Here is a 26,324-nt window from a genome sequence, read left to right as displayed (position 1 = left end):
GTCAGAGAGCTCTTGGAATGCATCAAAAATATCTTAATTTGTGTTCTGAAGATGAACAAAGTTCTTATGGGTTTGGAACGACATGAGGGTGAGTAATTAATGACAATTAAACTTTTTGGGTGAACTGTCCCTTTAACTTACTATGACTGAGGAAAATGTGTAGATGTTCTTTCTGCGACACCCTTCTCCTCACTGCTCAGGCTGTCTGTAGAAGCAGCATTTCTCCTGAAAACCTGAGTTTTGCTTCCTTTGGGCAGCCTCCCTATCCTCAGACTTCTGATCGCAGACTGATTCCCAAACAACTGACCGTGGCTAAGGAGGAGCACACAATGACAGCAGTGAGAACAAGATGATGACATTATGCACTGTATGTGACTGTAAGTGTCAAGCAAACTGCCAGAAAAATAAACCTGTGTAGGTCAGGGAGGAAGCCGGAAGCATCTTGTTTACTAATTTGGTTGGCTCTTCTGGACTTCTCTGTATCTGGTGATGCAAGGCCAACCATGGCACCTGGTAACATGGGAAAAAGAATCAAGTTGCAGGTATCATAATACACTAATACACTGGCAAAAACATTTGGAGACTGTGTATTTAAATCTGATATTGAATTTCAAATAGTGTAGTGGACATGTATAATGCACAACAGTTTTATTTATTTTTTTCCTTGCATATCGGCCATACCAGTAATTAAAGAAATAGCAAATGTTTACCTCGTCCATCTGTCTTATGACTGATCCTCAGGGTTCCCATGTTGTCTAGTGGCATTAAATGTTTGACAGGAATATGTGTCACTTGCATCTGGCTTTCCTGCCTGAGTTTCTGCTGACTGTGGGAGAAAATATATATACAGTACATATATGCATGTGTATATATATATATATATATATATATATATATATATATATATATATATATATATATATATATATACAGTACAGACCAAAAGTCTATTTTTAATGTTTTTGAAAGAAGTTTCTTTAAAATTTAGTTGATCAAAAATACAGAAAAAAATGTAATATTGTGATATATTATTACAATTTAAATAATTGTTTTTAAATTTATTATACTTTAAATTATCATTTATTTCTGTGATGCAAAGCTGAATTTTTAGGATCATTATCACATGATCCTTTAGAAATCATTCTAATATGATGATTCATTATCAAAGTTGGAAACAGTTCTGCTGCTTAATATTTTTTCAGAACGTGATATTTTTTTAGGATACTTTGAGGAATAAAAAGTAAAAAAAAAAGAAGCTATGTTTTTAAAATATAAATATTTTGTAATAACAATATACACTACTGGTCAGTAATTTGGGGTCAGTAATTTTTTTCTTTCTTTTTTTTTTTAAAATAAAATCAATACTTTTATTCAGCAAGGATGTGTTAAATTGATAAAAAGTGATAGTAAAGAAAATATATTATTAGAATATATATTATTAGAAAAACAATTTTTATTTTGAATAAATGCAGTTCTTTTAACCTTTTATTCATCAAATATATTAGACAGCAGAACTGTTTCCAACACTCATAATAAATCAGAATATTAGAATGATTTCTAAATGATCATGTGATAGACTGGATGTTACATGTGACACTGAAGGCTGGAGTAATGATGCTGAAAATTCAGCTTTGCATCACAGGAATAAATAATTTTTTTAAAGTATATTCAAATAGAAAACTATTATTTTAAGTTGTAATAATATTTCACAATATTACTGTTTTTTCTGTATTTTTGATTAAATAAATGCAGGCTTGATGAGCGGAAGAAACTTCTTTCAAAAACATTAAAAATAGTAATGTTTCCAAACTTTTGGTCTGTACTATATATATATATATATCATCATACATATATATCATCTATATGGTTACACTATTAAATAATGTAAATTAACGTATGAATTATGTACATGAAATATATATTATTTACATTATATTTATAGATAATTGCATAACATTACATGTTATATATATTTTTATTAATGTAAATTAATAACATTTATAAATCTATTAATACATTTATTTTTATCTTAATTTAACATCTTGACATTTCAAGAGCGTTTATGCATTTAAATGTTTGAATTATACAATTTATTTAATTATAGAATAATTATATATATTTTATGCATAGACAATTACATATTTATATTTCTCTATATATAAAATTACATTAACATTTCAAATGTGTTTGTGTGTGTGTGTACATATATATATAGCCTTGCTATTCAGCTTCCAATGTATTCTGCTATTATGCCACTTCTACTGTGAAATGTACTTTGTTGAGGTAGCCAACTTACCTCCTCTGTGTAATGTTTGAAATATGGGGTCTTTCTGTGAGACAGCAAAATGATAAACATGTCAACTGTGGTCAGAATTTTATTAAAAATCTGCACATAAGAAGTCAGAGGACATACCTTTTATTTCTGGCTGAAGTCTGTAATCGGGGTAAAAGGGCATTGTGTACGGTTGAATTGGTATAATCAGAGATCGTTCTCTGGAGGCAGGTACTGATGGACATCTTTTCTGACCTCCAATAACTAGGTGGGTCTGTCGTTGTAATTGTCCCTGGGGGGCTGATGAGGTAGCATGCTGATATGTTTTATGCCTATTATCAACTGAAAAATTTGCCTCGTTTTAATTAATTTCATTTACTTCCCTTGATAGAAAAAATTGAATAAACATGTTTTATTTTGATATATTTAAGTATATCTACCTGAGACAGAGTGACGATAAGATGAATAACCATTGTGCAAACTGGTGGCAGGCACAATCTGGAATAAACAGGGTTTGTTTTTGTTTTCAAACAAAAGGATTCTGCCATATCTTAAAGATGATTTGATGGTCACTGCCTGAGAATATATATTATCCAAAATATCCATCCAGATCATTTACCTTTTCTGGTATATTCCCCCAAAGATCTGGAATATTTTCTACAACGCCAATGTGAGTAGTGGGATGAGGGATCCAAGACCTCACAGTCTGATTCGCCCTTACCGGACATGGCATCTACACAGCATAGAAAATAAAACTTTTCACTATCCATTTTCATTTTTTAAATACTACTTAGTTTTCCCCTATTTCCCTAACAACCCCCAATTTCTCTTTTTTTTTGGCTGATCATTTTGGACCAAATAACAGAGTTACCTTTTGTTTCTTAGTGTCCTTCCCAAAACTCATAGTTTTCTCTTGGATTCTCACTTTGACCACATCTTCATTTGAGGGCACGGGATCCTTCAGAAATATATATAGATATAATGAATACAACTCTAAATTAAATCTTACACTTAATTTTAATTATATTTTAAATATCATTTTACTTTAAACTTAATTTAAAAATGTTCTAAAAAAAAAAAATCTAAATACATTTTATTAAAATAAAAACATACTTGTACCTAAACATTTTTTTTGATGTTTTTTTGATTGACTCATGATCTATAAGGAAAAGCCTAAATGCATATTTAGTAAGATCTACCAAATGTTTGATGTTCTTTTGAATCATTTTGGGTCCTGTGCTCTGTACTCGTTCTTGTCGGAGTCGGTTCCTTTCTTTGCGGCTTCTTAGGTGTTTTTTCTTGCCCTACATTTGTTATAGAAACCACAAAACATTAAATGAAATGAGCAAAAATCTTCTTTAAGATGTCACTGAGAGGGTTTTGCTTCATACTGCACCTGGTTTGTGGCATTTAGAAGATGAACAGGAAGTCCATCTGATTCAGTACTGTTCGATCCACTTGTGCTGCATCGAACATCAACATTGTTAAAAAATCTGACATGTAGTTATCAAATGTTCACAGGATGTTTTTATTTGACTCTATTCTTACCTAGACTCAATGTCAGACAGATCCTCTAAGGAGTCCACTTCTCTTCCCAGCTTCCGTCTGACCTCTTGTCTCAATAACAGCCCTAACTCCTCCAGACAGTGTTTGGTCTGTTTAAAATGTATTTCAATCAATAATGTTCTTTTAAATCGGATTAAAACTAAAGTCCATTAAAGAAGTAAAGTCCAAAGACAGGCCACCTTGGCTGGGTCAGGGTCACAAAAATCAAGCAGAGTGTCACAAAAGCAATAGCCCATTGATTTCAAGTCCCGTGTGCTGAAGTGCGTTCCCTTCCTGTCACCTACGAATAAAAAAATAAAGAAAACTCTTCTTATTTCCAGAAAACATCTATTTTTGTCTGGACAACTAACTGAAATGAATTGCTAAAATTGTACCTAAAAAATCAAAACAAAACTAATAAAAATGACTCAATACGATCTTACTAAATGCATTTAAATGCATTAAAATATACAAATAAAACCTCATTTAAATATTTAAAAACTATAATAGTGTATAAATAATACACTATATAATAGTATAATACATTTTTACAAACTTTTTGGATACAAAGCATGTAAGTACCCAGTGTGGAGCCTCCGAAGGTTGACTCCATTGTGTAGCTGTTCCTAATGCCGAGTCTCCACATGACGATGCGGCCGGTGCCCTCTTTGCTCTTGTGCATTTTGAACTTGCAACTCCTAAAAGAAAACTACGAGAAGACAAAAGCATGCATTCAAAATTGGAACAATCATATTTTGCTTGAGATTATGACTATGACAACCACTGCTAACCTTGTCTGTAGCATTCTTGCTCATCATAAGAGGGAAAACACGTTCTTGAAGACACTGCGAAGCAACTTTCCGATCACTGCATCCATACATGAACACGTTGTTTTTCCTGCTATGACCATGAAAGTCACAGTAGACCACCACCTCTCTTTCATCAAGCAACCTGTGGGATCAATTTAACCGGGTGCATAGGTGTGGTCAAAATTACAGTGTAGAGAGGACAGGAAAAGAAATGCGAGAGAGAGAGGGAATGGGATCGGGATAGGTTTGCGAACTGGGACTCGAACTCGAGACACCCAATGTGCAATGGCACTGTACATTGACGCACCATCTTATTTAACATTTTTGTACAAGATTTGAAAGTCACTTCTATGTGAGTTGTGCTTCATACTTTGCTACACTACTGTCAATAGACAATGGAAATTATTTTTGCCCGCAAAATGTCATTAAATGCAACCACGTGTTATACAGTCAAACCAAAAATTATTCAGACACCAGATATAATTTTCGATATGTTTTTACTAGTGGGTGCAGGACACTATAGTTCATAAATGTAAGTAAAGATAGCAAAATAAAGTGAAAGTGATTATATTCCAAAATTCTTCATACAGAATTGCCAGTTAAATTTGGGCTCAAAAAATATTCAGACACTTTGACCTTACCGGGTTTTGCTTAAATATTTTTTGTATAACTGCTAGTGCGCCTTTTTACACCACAGACTGATCAAAATTAAGCTTTGCTTGGTAATTGGTTGACCTTAATTGGTATTATCTAATTGTGTACTTAATTTTAACAGCTGAATAATTTTTGGTTGATTGTAATCAATTATTTATCTGACATTATCAAGGTGTTCTGACACAGTTTAACTCTAAGCTCTTGTTATGTTTTATCACCATTTTCTAAACTATAGCAAATAAACTGTGATATAATATAAGAAATGTTGAATGTGTCTGAATAAATTTAGATTTGACTGTCCCTAACATGACAAGAAATGTCACCATGACATAATTATTACTCACCGTTTCACCATGTTGCGAGTGTACCAAATGCATGGGAAAGAGTCACGCAGCAGACTGCGGTAGTTTCGGTTCAAATCGCGGCCTGTAAGTGAACACCGGTAGTTTCCCACCACCACGCCATCAGGGTTTAACATCGGTATAATCTGCATCAAGAACATCTGTTAGTTTACTGTGGTAAACTGTTTACACCTTGTAAAGCACCTGACATGGGTATATATAAAATTTTGGCCAAAACCCGTTCTCCATCCATGCCCTGCACTCCTTGTCTCACCTTAAAGATGAACATTTCCCTCAACAAACGTGCATCAGGCAAGTCGCTCAGCAGGAACTCCAGAAAGCCCTGCATCATCCAAGAGCCGTTGGTTTCTCCTGGATGCACCCGTGCCGTCACAACAACTGCCCGCTTGGCTTTGCGTTCTGCTAAGCTGTTGGACGGAGCTGTTACAGTCAAAACATACACTGCATTTCCCGCCAGACTTCGACAGAGCACTCGCAGCTTACAGTAAGCTGCACGGACAGGGTCTGAGATGACCTCACGCAGGTAATGCTGTAGGTTTGAATATGTATAAGGGTAGCAGTGGGCCAGGTAGCAGGTGTCACCATCGAAAGGGAACTCCAGAGTCCAGGTGAGGGAGTACAGCGCTTTACCATCCTGTTCAGTACTGTTTCTGTAGTACCTATAGAAGACATTGAGACAGCAGTTTGGTAAATAGTTTTTTCTGGAACTGATAATTTATTCAAAAATAATTTATAATATTTTTTAGGGCTTGGCATAAAGCCAAAAAAGTCATGTGATGCAACCTGCAGAAACAAAGGAAAAATCATATAATTTTTTTATCAGAGAATAATCAATAAGTTTCTTAAAATAGCCTATTTATGACAAGTTGTAAAATTTCATTTTACAATGAAATCATAATCCCTAAATTGTAATGATATTTATGAATGAATCCTTCATATTTTTAAATAAACTTAAAAAAAATTACTTTTTAAAATAATAATTTAGATGTGTAAACACTTATACCACACAACATTGTTTTTTAAACTGAAACTTTTCTTGAAAATGTTGTAAAAACATGCTTTGATAAAACAAAATTTACATAAACCGTAAATATGACATAAAATTAGGAAATAAATGACATACTAAGCCAATTATAAGATAAAAACTAGAAATATAGATGACATACCAAGCCAAAATCATAATACAAAAAGTCAAAAATATGGCATAAAAGGCACATCATTTTGACCTTTTATTTTATTTTCTTCATTTATCTCATAATTACAGTGGCCCAGTAGTGCACAAAACCACGAAATTAGCACAACACAATGGAAACAAGCCGCAAAACACAGCGATATTACCACAACTCAACGGAAACAACCACAACACAAAAAAATTAGCACAAAACAATGGAAACAAGTCACAACAAAACGAAATTAACACAACAAAATTAGCATAAAACAATGTAAACATGTTGCAACACAATGAAATTAGCACAACACAACGGAAACAAATCGCAACACAACGAAATTAGCACAAAACAATGGAAAGAAGATGCAACACAACAAAATTAACACAACAAAATTAGCACAACTCAATGGAAGCAAGCTGCAACACAATTAAATTAGCACAACACAATGGAAAGAAGATGCAAACCAACGAAATTAGCACAGCAACAGAAATATGCCACAACACAATGAAAGCAGCACAACACAACGGAAACAAGCCACAACAATTAAATTAGCACAACACAAAAAAGACAAGCCGCGATTTCGTGGTGTTGTGGAGATTTTGTTGTGTTGTGCACTACTGGGCCACCATACATAATGATTTAGTATGTCATAATTTTGACCTTTGTCAATATCGACTTCATAATTATGACATTTCATATTTATGACTTCTTATGTCACAATTATGATTAACCTAAACATGTTTTTTTCGTATGTGGTAAAAATGAGCTTACATAGCTTATGACTATATTATAAAAGATGTTTCCTTCCTATTTATCATGGACACTTATGTGTCATCGAGTTACCAAATAACATAACGGATTCACAACTTTGTGTTCATGTTGAGAAATCACTGTTTGTCACCTAATATTTGCTCCTGTTCTCTGCCATCCCTCCCCCTTCAGCCAGGCAGCGTGTTCAGAGTAGAGCAATGGGCGCATTCCAGCACTATACAGACTGCTGGCCTTCATCAGGTTGACGATGGTGAAGCGGTAGGTGACGCCTGCCCTCATGTTCCTCACCCGGAAGTAGAACCACTGAGTGTGCTTAGTGGTGTACAAGTCAGTGCGCAAAGTCAGCTCATAGTCATACTGACCACTGGAAGGCAAAGATCAGAGAGCAGTTTAAATTAAATTGAGATATACAGGCTTTACATCTTGTCAGAAGACACAAAACCATTTGTGGGAGAATTAATGAAGCTGTGTGACTCACACTTGCGCTGCTTTTCGTAGGTTTCCACTCTCAAAACGAGACTCAAAATCTAGCGTAGGCTCCTCCTGATGGTTGGCACAGGACCTGGGTAGTTTAATGGGTCCTCTGCTCCCACCCACACGAGAGTAGGTGAAGTAGGAGGTTTGTGTGGCTAAATGGTGTGGTAAACCAACAGGTGAGGATATAAACACCAACATTTGGAAGTAGCTATAGATTTTTTGCACAGAGGAATATATATATTTATATAATTTTCTTACCTGGGTCTATGCGGTAGACAGTGTTTCCTCTTACCCCTCCTACCGGCATGGGAGCCTGTTCATCCCCCGTTGGCTGATAGAATGGCTCCGGCTCTGAAGGGTCCCATTCTGGTTTTTAGAAATTCAAAATATTAATAACAGCAAAAATGAAGACAACACATTAAGACATACAACAAACTAGGTTAAAAATCTCGTTTCAAAAGGGTGAAAGAAACTTTATTATTATTTTAAAATAAAAAGTTCGTAAATGTATTTTGTGTGGTAATTATTTATTTTTTTAACATAGCATGAATTGTTCATTGATAAATATAACTCGCACCATATGACACTTTAAAACTTGAGCTTACCTTGTCTTGCCATAAAAGTGCAAATCATCTGGTATTTTAAGAAACTAAAACATCACATCGAAATGCTGTGTAGATTAAAAAGGGTGAAACTTAATCTTAATTGGCATTTTCAAAAAATATTTTAGACATTTCGCATAGTTAAAAGCTGTCTTGTCATAAATATCTGAAATTATCTGATATTGTAAAATATATATAATGATATATATAAATGTATTTACTTGTGTTTTTTTTCACATCACGATTTTGATTTGGCAATGAAATTTTTTTCACACACTCACACACACACACTCACACACACACACACAAACACACACACACACACACACACACACACACACACACACACAAACACACATATATATATACCGTACAGACCAAAAGTTTGGACACCTTCTCATTCAAAGGCCCGGTTTCACAGACAGGGCTTAGACTAAGCCAGGATTAGACCATAGATCAATTAGGACATTTAAGTAATTTTTATAAACATGCTTAGAAAAAAAACTTTACCGATGTGCATCTTAAAACTAAAAAGGCACTGATATATTTTTAAGATCAGTCAGTGCAAGTTTATTTCAGTGGAAACAGCTCAGACTTACATTTTAGTCTAGGACTAGTCTTAAGCCCTGTCTGTGAAACCAGGGGAAAGAGTTTTCTTTATTTTCATGACTATGAAAATTGTAGAGTCACACTGAAGGCATCAAGGGCTATTTGACCAAGAAGGAGAGTGATGGGGTGCTGCGCCAGATGACCTGGCCTCCACAGTCACCGGACCTGAACCCAATCGAGATGGTTTAGGGGTGAGCTGGACCGCAGACAGAAGGCAAAAGGGCCAACAAGTGCTAAGCATGTCTCGGGGAACTCCTTCAAGACTGTTGGAAGACCATTTCAGGTGACTACCTCTTGAAGCTCATCAAGAGAATGCCAAGAGTGTGCAAAGTAGTAATCAAAGCAAAAGGTGGCTACTTTGAAGAACCTACAATATGACATATTTTCAGTTGTTTCACACTTTTTTGTTATGTATATAATTCCATATATAATTCCACATGTGTTAATTCATAGTTTTGATGCCTTCAGTGTGAATCAGTGTGAATCAGTGTGAAGGGGTGGTGTTGGCTCAGTGGATAAGACACATGCCTGTGGTGTGAGAGACCCGGGTTCGAATCCACTGTGAGACACCAATGTGTCCCTGAGCAAGACACTTAACCCCTAGTTGCTCCAGAGGCGTGTGCGACCTCTGACATACATAGCAATTGTAAGTCGCTTTGGATAAAAGCCTCAGATAAATGTAAATGTAAATCTACAATTTTCATAGTCATGAAAATAAAGAAAACTCTTTGAATGAGAAGGTGTGTCCAAACTTTTGGTCTGTACTGTATATATACACATACACTACCAGTCAAAATAAAATACCTGTTTTCTATCTGAATATATTTTAAAATGTAATTTATTCCTGTGATCAAAGGTGAATTTTTAGCAATCATTACCCCAGAGTCACATGATCCTTCATCATTCTAATATTCTGATTTACTGCTCAAAAAACATTAATTATTTGTATTATTATTTTGAAAACAGTTAAGTATTTTTTTTCAGGATTCTTTTTCAGATTTATTAACGTATTATTTATATATATTATTAATTTAAATGTTTTATATATTCACACTTTTAAATAAACAAATTAACAAATCACTGTATGGATAGATGGACATTTTTTAGTGTATTATATGAATAAATTCACAAATTCTGGGTTCAAAGAAAGTGTCTCCAGACAAATCCCTACTGATCTGGTATCTGACAATAATATTGTATTAAGCGTGTAAAACCTTTTTTTTTTTTTTTAAGTAAAGCACTGTTACCTATATGCTGGATTTTGTCACGGATCACTTCACATTCGATGGGCCAGCGAACGCCCTGAAATGGACAGGAGGTAGATGGGATTGTGAAGAGGTCCAAAGGCTCCCTCAGGCGTGGAATGGGCCGCTCACCGTCAAAATCAAACACAAGCTGTCGGGTTCTAAGAACTTTGTCTAAGCTGAAAAAATCTTGTAACGTAATGAAACACAGACAGTACAAAATCTTATTTATTACTCAACAGACATGCTGTAGTTAAAAGACACGTGAAAGCATTTGTTACCAGCAGTGATTATCAGAATTACCCATAAAACCAAGAGTTCACTGGTACATGTTCCCTAAAACAATTATGTGTTCTTAGTGTCTGAATCTTTTATAAAGGCCATGAATTTCAAATGGGAACTAGCTGCTTAGACTTAGCTGCTTAGTGTTGCATATTGTGTGACAACTTGAAAGAACTTGAGAGAAAATGCTAAATAATCATTATTTAGGTGGCAATGGTGATGATTGAAAATTTATTTATTACTGACGATTTATTTCATTATGTCATAATTTTCCATTTTTATGATTTTAAAAGGACATAACATGCTTTATTATAGAAGCACATTTCCACCACATAATAAAAACATGCTTTGGTAAACCATAATTATGGCATTAAAAAGTAATTATTATTAAATATAAATTCTAAATACATTATGACGTTAAGTAAATTAAGACATAATGCAGACATAAGAAGTCATAATTAATAGATTAAATTTAAGCAAAATAATAATGAATTATTATAATAATTATAATAATGAGGAAAAAAATTGACCAGAAAATTATGAAAAAAGTTCAAATTATTACAAGTCGTAATTATGAAATAAAACAGTTGAAATTATAACATACTTTCATAGTTATACAAAAAAATAGAAGATAAAAGATGACGAAAAAATAATACTGAGAAACAAAATTTAAATTGACCAGAAACTCATGAAAAAAAGTCATACGATATAAAAAGTAAAATTTATGAGATGCTTAACTATGAGACAAAAATTTAAACAATTACGTTTATGACTTATTTATTACTTCATTATTTTTTTAATGACTTCGTATTTCATAATAATTATTTAACAAAGCATGACTTTTTCTTATATGGAAAAGTGGGTTCCCATACTTCACATCACTGTGTGAACAGACACAGATCCAGGAGTTTAACGTGTTTACTTTGACATGGCTTGGGTTCCTCCTGCTCCTCTTCGAAGCTGGAGTCATTGCTCTCAGATGCGGAGTTGATCAGGTCTGAAGCAGCAGAATCTCGATTGCCCTCCCACTCTCTCTTGATGGGGACCCCAGCATGCACAGAAGAGCTAGTCTCTATATATACAGAAACAAAGGTAAGAACAATATGAAATGCTATATCAGAGGACACAGAGAAACCCATTAAACCAGTCAAGCGTTGTTAAACCCATCCAAAACCTGACTCGAATAACTTACCGGAGAGGAATCCATAATGCTGAAGATGTAGCAAAATGAATCTCTCGTATGGATCATCTGATTTCTTGTTTAACAAGATAGGAGAACAAAAAAGTGAGTTTAAGTAACATTACAAGCAAAAGGGCGGAAGGTTAAGAGGCATTGAGTATCAGTGAGTTGGCATGTTAACCAACTGGGTAATATAAGACTGTAACTGTAGAGTGCAAAGCAGCAGTGATATGTGTGCCACGATCCCTCACCTTCATTCCCGAGCCTCGAAGCGATGCGATATCACGCAGCTCATGAAGACATAATAAACAACGACAAATAAATAACTTCACAGTTTACAAGCGCCTGACAGTGACAGGGTATCAAATAACACCGCTGGTTAACATAGAACCATCTTGCTTTAAACACCTGAGGAAAACGGCAAAGTGGTAAGTATTTTAAAATTAAAACAGTCTTAGAAGAGAGCTAAACAGGTCTACTTTTTAATGAAATCTCCTCTATGACCAACTATTGTTGACGCGCCCCTGACGCCATTTGTGTCACTGTTGCCATGGGCACGACGCTCGTTTCCTGCTTGAAGCACGCTGCAACTTGTAAATAAATTAACACATCTCCGTTATGTTAATAATTTTTCTCAGAAATAAGCTTTAATATTTAAACAATAATGAAAAAAAGTTTGTGTGTGTGTGTATGTGTATGTATATAACAACAAATTTATTTGCTGCTTTATTGTTCTTTTATAGAATCAATATAAATATCATTTATTCCATATTATTTACTTTTATTTGCATTTTTCTAATTTTTATTTAGATCGATTTAGTAATTTTGTTGGGTGTCGGTTTTATTCATTTTTTATTAAATGTCCGTTTAGTTTTTTTCCTATATTCGCTTAAGTATTAATAAATCGGTACTTCATCTAAACGTACATTAGAAATGTTTACTGAAATAACTATCTGAAATATTTTTATACACGTTAGTATTATACTCTTATTTGAATTGTACATGTATTTTATGAGCTTGCTCAGTGACAGTAACGGTCAACTGAAAATGTTTAATTTTTACATTTTTACAAAAATTTACTTGGAACAAAATATTTGTGTAAATACTTTTTATTTACAATGTAAAAAGGTTTGATTGCTCGACAGCCCAAGTTCAGGCAACATTTACACCAATTTTTCGATTTAAAACATTTAGTGAACAATGTTATTAATATTATAGAGTTGGCGGGGTTGAATTTGGCAAGATGAATTTGTTAACTCTTTTTGTCATATTTTGTTACCATTTTCTAAACTATATCAAACAAACTGTGATAATGTGAGAAATGTCGAAGGTGTCAATACATTTTGTTTTGACTGTATATAAAATTTTTACAGTGAAGACTAAGCAGTGCTATTTTACATTTGATTATTCAGTTTCTGTACCTGGACACCTACAAACTTAAAAAAACGTAAACGCTCTGTAATTAGCACAAATAAATATATAGAACAAATATACAAATTAAACAATTTCAAACAACCTGCACAAGGGCCCTGCAAACCACAGCTGAAATATAGAAGTATAGAAGTCTCAACTGTGATTTTGGAAGCATGGCTGAAACTATATGAAACTTTCTATTTTTATAAAAGATAAACTGATTTTGAAGCTTAGCTTTTAAAACACTGTTAGCTCGATACACAGGTACAGCACTGTTTAATGTCCCCCATGACAGCGCAGAACTCACTGTACAGCTGATGGTTTGCACCCTTCACATTGTACAACATTTTTTTTTCTTTGTTTGTTTTTCTGAGAAACTGAGAACAGCTCTGACAGATATAAAAAAAGGAAATGGTCCTTTAATATTGATTATTAAATTTTAATAAAAAATTTAATTTACAGATAAATCGTGCACAGGTTTCATAGTGAAGTAATAAAAAAGTAGAACAAAAATTTCTGTACATATTTAACCTTGTTTCAGGTTCACTGCATCTTTAAAATAACTTCTGGACTAGAGGCTGTAATTTTTTTTTACAGCAACCCATGACAAAGTATACTATTAGACACAAGATGATGCATTTGAATTTAACAGCAGTTGAATGTGCGCTTACATAAAAAAGAAACATTCATTCAAGTTTGCTCGACTAAATCCACTGAAGCTTAGCAAGTGGGACACAACACAATAGCACAGTTCTGTCCACCTCTTCCAGAGGCTCCTTGTTTAGTCTTTTCAAGACTGATGTTATGAACTCTGCATCATCTTTCTCTTCTTTAACAGTCTTTCCCTCCAGTCGTCAGGAAGTGCTTCAAAGTTAGCATTCTTCCCAGCCTTCCCTCTGCAAGTAGAGACAAAAAAAGACAAGCATTTGAACAATCTTTATTTTTCTCCAAATGCACGCTGACAATTTTTGCAATAGCATCTTCAAACTTACGATGCAAGCTGTTGTTGTTTCCATTCCTCAATGCGTTTGATGTTGAGCTGGTCTCCATCTTCATCACTGGAGCTCGACTTCTCCTCTTCATCTAGCTCTTTCTGAATGCTCTGCCACTTCTTTACCAGTGAAGGCATCTTTGTCTTGCTCTTCTTTGTCTATATACAAACATATACAAAATATATTTAAAAAAAAAAACGAAACCAATACAATCACAAGAAAGAAAACACAAATGCTAAAGAAACCCCAAGGTGGAAAACAAGATAAAATGAAAGACATCAAAATAAATCCAACCAACTAACAAATCGAAGAAACAAAGCACACAAACAGCAAACAAAAAAACAAAAGAAACAACAAAACCACAAGAACAAAACAAACACCCACCTTCTCTTTTTTTTGTTTCTTTGCTTTGTCTGGGAGGGCTTTGCTCATCGGCTCCAGGGCGCTGGGAGGCTGTGAAGCAGGAGGGGGTGGTTGGGGCGGCAGGGCTGGCATTGGTGGGACTATGCTCTCTGTAGGCAGAAGAGGTGCAACTGCAGTTGTCATCCCCCAATAAGCGTTTCCAACTAGAAGTGGGGCTGTGAAAGAACAAGAGGAATATGAGGAACAACAGCTTTCCACAAGAATGGATGCTCTTTGAAAATACTGAATAAGCAGTTTATGTAAAAGCAGTTTATTCTCACCAGCTGTCACAATGGGCTGAGTGTAAAGAATGGGGCTGCTGCCGATGGTGACCGTTTTGGGCAACGGGACTGAGCCTGGGGCCTTGCGTTTCTGGGCTTTAGCTGCAAGTCCCAAAGATGCCGCTGCCTCAGCCGCCTGAAGAAGAGACATCAAAACATGTAGCTTCACTATGCACTTAATCATAATAAACTAAATCTTAACTCTCAAGATCAAAAATGACCTTGAACTCTTCTGTTCCAGGAGCCGGAGGCTCTGACTCTTCATCCTCCATCTCCACTTCCTCAATCTCTCCGTCATCCTCGAGGGGTGGTGGAGGGGGTGGAGGAGGAGATTCAGGTGGTGGAGGGGGGGGCGGCGGTTGTTCTGTAGGTGGAGGGGGTGGATCCTCTGGAGGAAGTGGAGGCAATGGTGGCGGAGGAGGCTGGGGAACCATCCAATAAGACTGCACATCTCCTAACGAAGTTACTATTGAAAAAAGAAATAAAATAATTAGTGCTGTCAAAATTAGTGGTGATTAATTTTTTCAGTTATAGGGCAGGGCTATGGTTGGCCACCCCAATCACATTTATTTAATTGCAAAACAAGGTGACTCAAGGCGAGGAGCAGGAACAGGTGATGAGGAGCTTCACTAGCACTTTAAGTGAACTGCGGTCAGATGAGATGTCGTCAGGCCATATGTTACACTCCCATAATGGTAAAAAGGTAAGGTTTTCCCCTTCTTAAATAATCATGAGTTATTAATTCACAAATGGCAAGGTGTACAATTTGGCATTTTACATCATGAAAAAAATTTGCCACGTCAAGTCCTGCAAGATTTGAGAGAAAATCTAATTGCGATTTAAAACTTCAGGTTTGCTGTACATGTTTGAAGGCATAAACAATTTGTCATGTTTGGCTACTTTAGAGGAGAGGATAAGTTGCCGTCAAAACTATTCTATGAATATGAAAACGATTGGATGGATTCACAAGTTTCAAAATCAATGTTCTAAAGCAGAGGTTCTTCATCCTGTTCCTCATGTCCCCCTGCTCTGCATCTCTCTCTCATTCAGATCATCACCTCGTCAACTTCAATGGAACGGTATTCCAATTATTAGGGATGCAAGATCATGATTTTTCATGGCCGATTCCGATACCGATTTTTTACAAGCAAACTGGCCGATTCACGATTTGTTTTTATCTTTAAGCAACAAACAAGAAAGGAGGAAAGTGTGCATAAACAAGATGTTTATTTGGTATTTAATAGGCCAAACTGGCTTTTGGCTATTGAAAACAATAACCGTATCCATCTGAAATTATCGGCAGTAACTGCACAGTAAATAGCCTACATTCAATACAAACATAGACAGTACAGACAGCTTTTGTTTTTGAATTGGGTTGAAACTACATAGAACTGGCCTACTGTTAAAAGATTAACTGTAACCATGTGAAATTAAAGGCAATAACTGCATAGTTCTACAATCCAAACAACACAATCAACACACATTTAATAAGAGGTTTCTTAATCAGCATTTAGTATTTGTTTTAGTTTTTAAATTTGGTTTTAAATTTAAAAAAAGGTCTTTACCAGTGAGACTAAATAAAAGTATGCTATTTAAATACATTATTCCAAAATGTAAATCAAATAATGTTGGTGTGAATAAAACAAAGATGCAAAGTTTTTCATTCATCCAATTAAAAAAAATAAATAAATTAGGGTAATGATTCACATCTATATTTTTTTACTTGAGCCAATGAAAAATAAATAACTATTGTCTCAAGTTACAAAATATAGATGTGAATCATTACCCTAAAATTTTTTGATTGGATGAATGAAACACTTTTTTGTGATTTTTAAATCAAATAAAGTCTAAATAAAAAATAATAAATAATCATCCTATACAGAACTGATGTTTACTTCTGGGTTTTCAAATCTGTATGCAAGTTCTACTTTACAAAAAAACATTTCAGTTTTGTCACAGTTTAGTCCATTTCGTTTCTCATCCAACAAGTGAGAAGTTGATCTGAACATCTCTTCACGGTCTACTCGTGTTCAGGGCGCGGACCGGTCAGCTTTAGTGCGTGCAGGAAAGGGACTCTTATTTGTGCGTCAATACACCAACGGCTGATAGCTTCCTGCTATCTGTGCCTCAGACATGTAGCTCTGCACTTCCAGTGCTGAACGGCTGCCCGTGTCCTGCGCACAGATTTCGAAATACTTCCACACAAATGACATAGAAAATGATTACAATGTAGTCTGTGCATACGGCGCACTTCCTGAAAAATCGGTCGAAAAAACACCAAAAACCGGCCGATTGCCAATCGCGTATTTTAAGCAAAAACTGGCCGGTTTCGATTTATGGCCGGTCAACCGGTGCATCCCTACCAATTATACACTTTATGTCAGACAGATATCTTTCACATGGTTACGAAAAGCTTTAAACATGGATGCATATGTGGTTGTCATAGTAATACTGGTGCAAGAGCAATACTTACTGGCAAACACTTCTTACTGTTACAAAAATGCTACAATGCAATCATGTATTCTGCTGTATTAAAGCTTTTAACCCCTAACAAACACAAAACATACCATTATGAGTCGTGCTTGCACAGGTTCTGCGCGATCCTCTTCACTAATATTCTCTTGGTCGAAAAATTGATAAAGCAATATTGATGACGTCATCTTTTAAATATTTAAAAGATGTCATAGCCAACAACCTTTACCTGATATAGCACCAGTGGATTCTACAGATGGTTGACTAGTGTCTCCGAAGCCAGAAGTGGGCGGCAAGGGCGGCTTGGTATCCTCGTTCTCCTCCACGACTGGAAACTCCCACTGGGAAGCACTGGTCCTCTCGTTCACATAGAAGTACCGTCTGTGCTCTCTAGAGGAGGAGAAACAAACACACAGAAGCGTCTTAGCAACTGTTCCCTCAACTGATTTCATGGTCATAGACCCTTGGAGGGCCAAAGGAAAAGTGGGGTTCTAGTTCCCTAATGAGGGAATGTTGAACTGGGCTTCACTGGGAGCCCAGAGGAGAAGCCAGATTGGAAGGGGTGCACTGATAAAGAACCCACCTTATTCTCTAAGAAAAATACATGACAAAAAAAAAAAAGGGGTGAAATTTCCAATCCTGAAAAGCTTACAGACATTATTACAAATCACTTCATCTCAATTGTCATGGCAATACTCACACTGACAGTGACAAAACCCCTCCGCTAGATGCCTTAAGGCAGGCATCTTCAACAGAGGGTGAAAGACAACATTTTTATTGAACAGTCATCAATAGGGTGCATGGATAAAAAAATCCAGTTAAACAATTAAATAGATTGGTCTGACCTTCAGGCTCCGAGGGCAAGGCATCGTCTTCCTTTACTGATGCTTGTGACACGCTGCTTCCACGTGGTCACTCATTTCTCCCATCATTTTAGGGGTAGTCCTGTAAAGTTCAAAGCTCTCGCACGCGCAACCACCTTCCTAACCCTTTAGACTGACTTTGAGGAGAGGAGATGGGGCCCAAATCTTTGGCGGTCAGGCTGGCCCTTTAGAGACGCTCCCTTATCAGGATTTACCTTCTGTCTTTATCCGTGCTTGTAAACACTCCCCAGTAATACTACCAATTGCAAATCAGTCGCGCGTTTGTCATAGCAGCGGAGGCAGTGTCAATCGTCACATGAGGAGGGGGACTTTTAGAGAGGGGGAGTGATAAGGATGTGAAAGGTAAGGAGCGCGTACCTGTCCCAGTGGCAGGACCAGCCTTTAGGAGTGACGTTAAGTTCGTAATGTTTTATGTGCTCGGCAGCTTCCTGCAGCCTGCGCCGGAGATAGTTTCCATTCAGGGCACCCTCTCGCCAGTCTGCGATCCGCGTCTGGAGGAAGGGAAATGAGTCAGAAGGCCATTTCAATAAGCATATCGGCAGAATAAATCTAAACACACATCCATATATTTAAATCATATATTTCTTTAGTTTAAATGAGTTTATACACAAACAAAAATACATAATTGAAAAATTGTTTAAATGTTTTTTTGTTAACATACAACATCACAATTATGGTCACTTTTGCCTCAAACTCCTAATTTGCTGCTTATTAATAGTAAGATAATTAAGGTTTGGGGTAAGCTTAAGGGATCTAAAATATGGTCGTGCAGAATAAGGAAATAATACATGCATCATAAGTATTAATAAACAGACAATGTTAATTATAAAATGCTAATAAGCAACTAGTTAATAGTGAGAATTGGTCAGTTAACTACAGTGTTACCACAATTTTTATTATATATAAAAATCTGGTTTTATTTATATAGCATAAACAACTTATGTCATGCTCTTTATGTCAGTGTTTTCTTACCTCCGTTTGCAACAGCAGCAGTTGAAAGTTGGAGATTGCTTTTTTGTCGATTCCCAAAAATTCCATTTTGCTGGTGAGTGTGTTAGCAAGCTCTCCGATCTGAAACTAGAGGCAAAACAACAACTCTAATGAAGTCTATCACATAACATTTCAAATTACCAGTAACTGTAACTTGCATCTCGTTTCCTATAAATATTCCTTAAAGTAGTGTAACTAAAGTAGTGTACGTGAAGTTGTTTAAATATAATACTCATTTTATTTCTGCATTTGTGACCTTTCTTGCATTAGCTAAAACGTTATTTGATTTTGATTTTAGGAAGTTAATAGTATTATTCAGCAAAGATGCATTCATTAAAATAATCGAAGTGACAGTAAAAACTTTTGTTTTACTGTAACAAAAGACTTACATTTCAAATAAATAGTTCTTTTGAACTTTATTTTTTTTTTAAATCCTGTAAAAAAAGATGTACCACTGTTTCCAAAAATATTAAGCAGCACAACTGTTTTCAACATTGATGAGAAATGTTTTTTGAGCACCAACTAATTTCTGAACTCTGTCTTAAATTTGAAGTTTCAACAACTGATTCTGTTTTTACTGTAACGCTGCTTTGAAATTATTTGTATTTAATAATGTGCTACAGAAATAAATGTGAATTGCCTTTGCCATCATAGAAATAAATTAAGATACAATTAAAGAGAACAATTATTTATTGGTTGCAATAATATTTCACAATATTGCTGTTCTTACTGTATTTTTTTATGCGAGCATGAGAACAGTACAAAAGCAATAAAAGCAGAAATGTGTATTTAAAAACAAAAAAGATCAATTTTAATTCCATTTCATTTACCTTGAGGTCCTCTTCTTCCTTTTGAAGGGCTTTAAATACTGGCTTCTTCTCATCTTCCTCTACTTGCTTCTCAGCTGTTTTGGAATGTGCTTAAAACACAAAATGTTCAGTATGTCATTCATTTAACAATGTACGAAACCTAATTTCTTTCAAATTAATTAAATTTCTAGGCACTTCTATTATTACTGCCAATCTTTACCATTGTCGGAGTGCTCTGGAGTGGCCCACCCTGCCTTGTCTGAGCTCCGGCTGCTTGAATCAGGACTTGGTGCACGGAGGAAAGCCGTCTTCCATTTGCTCTTCTTCAAAAGCAAATTACGAGGCCCATCCTGACTTGCTTCAGAACAGGGGCTCGAACCACCGGCACTGCCGTCCCCTTCTTCTAAGGCACGAAGCTCAGCCTGCAGGAAACAAACTTTCAAAACCAGTTTTTCACAAAAGAAACGGTACAGAAAGATTCACTGATAGACAATATTGGCTTAATTAGACATGAAATCAGACTTAGATGATTGCATAATCGGAATATAGAAATATTAATATAATATAGAGACTAATGAGTAATGAAGCAACTGACTTTTTTCCTCTCTAGTGCTAGTTCTAGTTCCATGGTGTCCTCTTCTGCCTCCTCCTCCCTGTCAGAGGACTCTGCGGAGTGGTTCCTGCTGCGCTGGTTACTCTGGCTGTCCGTATCTCTGTGTGCTGGGGAGTCCAAAGATGGAGTGCCTTGGCCTTCTACCTCCTGGGCCATCTCTACGGTCTCCTCTATGGCCAGCACCTTCTTTCTCCACTTCTCCTCTGCTTCCTTTACCTCCTCTGGAATAAGAGGAGCAAGGAGAGTAGCTGCCACACCTCGCCTCTCTTCTTCCTCGCTGGTCAAAGCCACAACACTCTCGATTACTTCCTGTGTGGACAGAGGATGCAGAATTATACTAATGAGCAAAGTTAATTTCAAGTATCTTTCCCATCTCATCCACTTCAGGGAGAAGTAAAAAAAAATACTTGCCTTCTTTTTGGTTTCTCTCTTAGATGCAGGAGCAGCAGCAACAGACTGCTGTTCAGTATAACCACTATGATGTGCCACATCATTGCCATTTACAGACGAACTGAGGAAAATAATATTCAAAGTAAAATGCATTTATATATATGTAGCCTGCAGGATAAATACACATACTTATAGTTAAAAAAAATCGATACAGCATAGTACTGCGAAATATCCAGCGGCAATACTGTATTGATACACCTACCCCAAATATCGATCACTTATTATTAGGGGTGTAATGTTCACAAAATTCACGGTTCGGTTCGGTACGTTTTAGATACAGCAAAAAGAAAAAATTGGCAGATAAATTTCCTTGATTTTTAAAAAATGTTTAATTTATTAAAACTAACAAAGTATGTTTTTTTTTTTTTTTTTACATTGAACAATGATGGAGCTATTCTTTACCCATCTTCTATAGTGTTTTCTTAGCAGCATACTGTATAAAACAAAAACAGCTCCTTATAAAAAAAAAAATGAAAATGTTATATTATTGTAGTAGTTATGAACAAATACAAAGATGTAACTTTTTATATGGAACTCTATAACTCTTTATATTGAGTGTGTTTTTACACAGTTGGTCCTCTATAGGGCTTGTGTTTTTTGGAACAAAGCAGGAATTACGGTCTGTCTGAAATGGTCTCGTGAAGGAATATTGTAACGGGGCTCAATTACATTAAGCATGTTCTTAAAACCTACGTTTTCCACTACAGAGTAATGGGCCTTTCACACAGGATGCGGTATGCGCGGCGCTTGCCGCTGGGTTCAGCGTTGCCCTTCAGATACAACGCGATTTGCGCTGCGCTGCGCTATGGCGTAGGCGGAGTTTTAAAAACTTTTAGCAGGAGCTCTATCATAGTCTGTTGTTCCTTGAATGGAGATATGTCTCCATGACACAGCTTTCCTGACGATGTCCCTATACTACCTCAAACTTGTATCGTACAGCTCAGGAAATTCTAACACACACAGTACTGTACTAGCACTAGCCGTTCATTCATTTTGATTTCCGTGTTTGTTTTGGATCCTATTGGTCGCGCTGGTAATCGTTACAGAGCGCAGCGGCACATGATGCGCTTTGGTCGACGCAGCAACAAAACGTCCTTGCGCGGAGCAAGCCATCGAGATGAATGGGTTTTATAGCGCCGCGCATACCGCGTCCTGTGTGAAAGGCCCCGCTCGCTCACTCAGTACGCGCTGGAGGCTCGTTGCAAAATGGCTAATGCGTTTAACAGACCAGAAATAGAAGATCCTCCAATAACCAACAGGTCTGGTGTTTGGGTGCACTTTGGATTCCCTGTAACTTAAACGCATTGGCCATTTTGCAACGAGCCTTCAGCGTGTATTACTGAGTGAGCGAGCGCCTGACTGAGTAGCCTAACATAAACATATAAGTTGGTGTTTTTTTCTTCTTCGGGGGTGTCAGGGGCATTGCCTGTTACGTCGTTTGGGTTATTGGGCTACCTTGTTGAACGCATATCATTATATTTCACAATTTTTTTTATTTTCCAAATATAATTAATTAGTCCAACGAACCGTTCGGTCCATAATGCGTACCGCGTACCGAACCGAAAGCCTCGTACCGAACGGTTCAATACGAATACGCGTATCGTTACACCCCTACTTATTATACTATTTGGTAGAATAATAAAATCAATACTAGACAGTGGTGTTGAGTTTTTTTTCTGGCGAGGTCAGCTGGGTCACCTTCTGCATGTAGTAAGTTAGTAAAATAAAGATGGCGGCATCTTGGAAAGTTATCAGGAAAGGCAGGTCCACGTTTAAATTAGATGTAAGAACGTTTTATTTACTTTAAATTTAACAGTATTTGACTTTCAAATGACCCAATTGCTGAAGGGTCTGCACTAGGGCTGCACGATTAATCGAATGTGATTATCATCCGCATCTTATCAGTTAAGCCGGTTCTGTGATTAGTAGTAAATCTCCAGCACATGCTTTCAGATGGAGCAGCATTTACCCCACAGAACCATAGTTCACTGACAAGCTATGCAAAATCACGTTCATAATCACAAATGATATAAGCGCGCGATAATGAAATCAAATAAATTGTTCTGCGACTATGAAAGCTGTTTGCGTATACACAACTCACCTGTCCGTGTAATGTAGACTCTGCATCTGGTTTGCCAGGTAATGTGGGAGCTGCCAGGCCACCTCGTTGGTCAGAGTATTCCAGTAGTAGTAACAGCCAGTGTTTTCATCCCACACTTCCTGCCAATCACCCATCTCTAACCCAGCTACAACACAAGAAAACAAGTATTAACGTCCACATTCTTTCATTTAGTTTAAGAGAACCAGTCGACTAGAAAGCTCACCTCCTGCGAGGGAGTACTGTGTGTCGTATTGAAATTCCTGTGCGGGTCCGTTCTGATCATGAGTCTGCTGATCTGTTTTGGGTTCGGGGCGAGGAGGAGTTGGGGCAGGTTCACTCGGCTCTGTCCCAGATTCACTTGTCTGGGTTGGTTGGGTCGTAATCGCATCAATTTCCTTTAGGAAAGACATAAGACAACCCGTGTCAAAATTACAGACAGATTTTGTATAACCTGTGCACAAATCTATACATCTGGTCTCAAGTAGCCCAAGATTTCACTCACCGCCATAAAATTAGCAAGTGTGCTGTCAATGTCTGCGGACTGGTTATGCTTTGCCTTCGTGGCAGGCAAGGTGTTTTCAGCTGCATCTTCTTCTTCTTCACTGTCTTCATATGCTCCAAGCAGAGATAAACCCTCTACAGAGCAAATACAAGGTAAAACTTAATCAAATGTAGTACAGACGGCATTCTTTTAAATATAGAACAGCATATAAATAAATGTGTGTGTGTATATATATATATATATATATATATATATATATATATATATATATATATAACAAAATATTACACAAGCATCACTGAGTGGAACAATAGCTTATATACCAAAAATCTTGTGAGGCATATTTAGAACAATAATCATTAGAAGACATTAATAGATTCTATTTAAGGATCAAAGTGCAGCACCCAAAATACTAATTCATTGTATTTTTTTTTTTTTTTTACATATTTACCAATGTATGATCACTTTTACGAACAGGTAAGAGCAAGTATGTTTATAGATGTATGCGTGTAAGTTTATGCATTATTTATTTATATATAAACACAAATATTTTAAGTTTATACATATTAAAATAGTTATATAATATCAAGAATATAAACAAATACATTTAATTTTTTTTATACTGTATGTGTGTATTATATATATGTGTGTGTGTGTGTGTGTGTGTGTGTGTGTGTGTGTGTGTGTGTGTGTGTCTACACACACGAGTGAGTAATAAATAACAAAAATAAGTACATTACTTAATTTACAGATAATTAAAATATAAAGTATATATTTTATGAACGAATACATACACGTTACACTCATTACTTATATACAGTAACACATATCATGCAGTAATAACATTGTAATAACTTACGTGTGGCCTTCACAGCTGGTATCTTCATTACTACATTAACTTCTCGCTGACCATCTGTGTTACCCTCAGGGTCGTCTACAAAAGGAAAAAGAGAGTTCGCCACGTTTTTAAAACATTTATAAAATTGTTATTTTTGTTGTTCCGGTGCGGGTGATTTAGCATGTTTGGCTAACGCTTTGTCTGAAGCCCAGTGCAGCTGCAATGCTAACTCGAAAATGTGGCTCATAAATGACTTAAATAGCAAACAATTCAAACAAAACGTTAATATATCCAAATAAATCGTTACTTGCCATCATGTGGTTTACGTCCTAAGCAGTTTGACAAGCAATATCAGCACACATTTATCCGTTAATCTGTCCCGGTGGCTAACGCTAAACCTGACAAATGGCGATTCAAAGAACTCAACCATACATTTTGTATCGGTTTATTAAAACAAGCTAATTTATATTACCAATGGAACTGAAACTTTATTATCATTGGGCAAAAAAAATAACAAATGACTAGTAAGTTTACTAGCGTTACATAAACTCGTTTTCGACTCGCAATAGAAGCGCGTGTTTCTTTTATAATGGTTCGTCTTGCTCTTATTTTGTGTTTCTGATTCTGCCGACGGTTTATACATCTGTTACTGATGTGTTTCTCGCCCACCTTCGGGCCCTGAGCCGAGCCCGTCCTCTCTGGCCGCTGCGCCGCGGGTCGGTCCCGGAGGTGAGAGCTGTAATATGGTTCTCCTGCCGGTGCCTGCGCGAGTCTTCTTCCCCATCGCGGCGGTTAATAACGGAGCTCCGCTCTCAATCACGGCCCTGCGTGCAACTTAGTGATGGGTCATGCGCAAAAGATGCGGCTCTGAGAGCCGATGCTTTTTAGTGAATCAGAAGAGCCGGCTCGCATCGAGTAAGAGCCGGCTCCCAGTTTTTTCTTTTCCGCTGCTTACCTCAAGGCAGAACTTTGTTTTGATTGGTCAGCAAACGCATCGCGGCCAATCAGATGTGAATATATGGGATCATACCATTATGTAAAAACAGAGAGGGGGGTGAAGTGAAGCGGCACTCCACTTCAAGTTAACGAGTCGTAACAACGTTAATGGAGGGGAGACTGTGTATTGTGGCAACATCGGTTCCTTCATAGAGAATCTTCTCAAAAACAGGGCAGATAATCACAGAAAGAAGAAATAGGATCAGTCCATCAAAGCTGAGGCATCTGATTTTTTTGAATGCCAATCTTCACTGAGGACATTAATACTGTTTGCTTGAGTTTGGTTCTAGTTCTGTGGATTTATTTGCGGTTTTGTTGTTAATTTGTGCAATAAAATGTTTGATTAAAATATTAAACAAAAGAATGGTTTTGTAACTAAATAAATGCACAAAATTGGGCAATTATAAGGATTCTCATAAAATCACTGCACATGAAAGGGTTTTCAGCACACAAACCATTAATTTTTGCAAAGTTTTGGTAAAACAAAGCCCTACAAAAAAAGTCCTAAATTAAGAGCCATTCAGGAGTCGAAAGAGCCTCTCCGAAAAGAGCCGAACTTCCCATCACTAAGGATGTTCGGTTCTTGATTTCCAAATGGCTGATGG

The 26,324-nt window shown here is 36.4% G+C and overlaps 2 protein-coding genes and 1 long non-coding RNA gene across 3 annotated transcripts; 1 reads left to right on the top strand and 2 right to left on the bottom strand.

The window, feature by feature from the left end:
* Positions 1-43: 43 nt before the first annotated feature.
* agbl2 (AGBL carboxypeptidase 2) lies at positions 44-12,515 on the bottom strand. The gene is made up of 23 exons (XM_059536579.1): positions 12,228-12,515; positions 11,989-12,052; positions 11,719-11,868; positions 10,518-10,703; positions 8,318-8,425; positions 8,061-8,211; positions 7,713-7,946; positions 5,896-6,301; positions 5,625-5,767; positions 4,609-4,768; positions 4,400-4,526; positions 4,018-4,118; positions 3,821-3,927; positions 3,669-3,735; positions 3,472-3,576; positions 3,144-3,230; positions 2,892-3,005; positions 2,713-2,770; positions 2,414-2,614; positions 2,297-2,330; positions 711-826; positions 411-510; positions 44-312 (listed from the first exon to the last, which is right to left on the bottom strand). The coding sequence occupies exons 1-23, from the start codon at positions 12,231-12,233 to the stop codon at positions 141-143; spliced, it is 2,997 nt and encodes a 998-aa protein (XP_059392562.1). The 5' UTR covers positions 12,234-12,515; the 3' UTR covers positions 44-140.
* Positions 262-3,050, top strand: LOC132125264 (uncharacterized). Its single transcript, XR_009426882.1, has 2 exons — positions 262-377; positions 2,916-3,050. It is a non-coding gene; the product is annotated as an uncharacterized LOC132125264 (long non-coding RNA).
* Positions 12,516-13,807: 1,292 nt separating the features above from the next.
* fnbp4 (formin binding protein 4) lies at positions 13,808-26,324 on the bottom strand. The gene is made up of 18 exons (XM_059536781.1): positions 26,294-26,324; positions 25,393-25,559; positions 24,745-24,819; positions 23,886-24,019; positions 23,607-23,778; positions 23,384-23,528; positions 21,240-21,343; positions 20,815-21,137; positions 20,440-20,641; positions 20,241-20,329; positions 19,393-19,497; positions 18,778-18,911; positions 17,766-17,926; positions 15,286-15,530; positions 15,065-15,200; positions 14,766-14,959; positions 14,382-14,539; positions 13,808-14,285 (listed from the first exon to the last, which is right to left on the bottom strand). The coding sequence occupies exons 2-18, from the start codon at positions 25,505-25,507 to the stop codon at positions 14,192-14,194; spliced, it is 2,586 nt and encodes an 861-aa protein (XP_059392764.1). The 5' UTR covers positions 25,508-25,559; positions 26,294-26,324; the 3' UTR covers positions 13,808-14,191.

Source organism: Carassius carassius, chromosome 43 (genome assembly GCF_963082965.1).
Source record: "Carassius carassius chromosome 43, fCarCar2.1, whole genome shotgun sequence".
Lineage (NCBI taxonomy): Eukaryota > Metazoa > Chordata > Actinopteri > Cypriniformes > Cyprinidae > Carassius > Carassius carassius.
The sequence above is the reverse complement of the archived record's forward strand: the minus strand, read 5'-3'. Positions and strand labels throughout refer to the sequence as shown.

What these genes read in the sequence shown, in the direction of transcription:
- agbl2 (XM_059536579.1), bottom strand. An exon ending in CTACGAAAAGCAGCGCAAGT is followed by an intron (nt 7,947 to 8,060) that starts GTGAGTCACACA and finishes TTTGCCTTCCAG; the next exon opens with TGGTCAGTATGACTATGAGC. An exon ending in AGGACACTAAGAAACAAAAG is followed by an intron (nt 3,006 to 3,143) that starts GTAACTCTGTTA and finishes TATGCTGTGTAG; the next exon opens with ATGCCATGTCCGGTAAGGGC.
- fnbp4 (XM_059536781.1), bottom strand. Translation starts at nt 25,507, where the DNA reads ATGGGGAAGAAGACTCGCGCAGGCACCGGCAGGAGAACCATATTACAG. An exon ending in CTGGAACAGAAGAGTTCAAG is followed by an intron (nt 15,201 to 15,285) that starts GTCATTTTTGAT and finishes TCTCTTCTTCAG; the next exon opens with GCGGCTGAGGCAGCGGCATC. An exon ending in AGAAACAAAAAAAAGAGAAG is followed by an intron (nt 14,540 to 14,765) that starts GTGGGTGTTTGT and finishes GTTTGTATATAG; the next exon opens with ACAAAGAAGAGCAAGACAAA.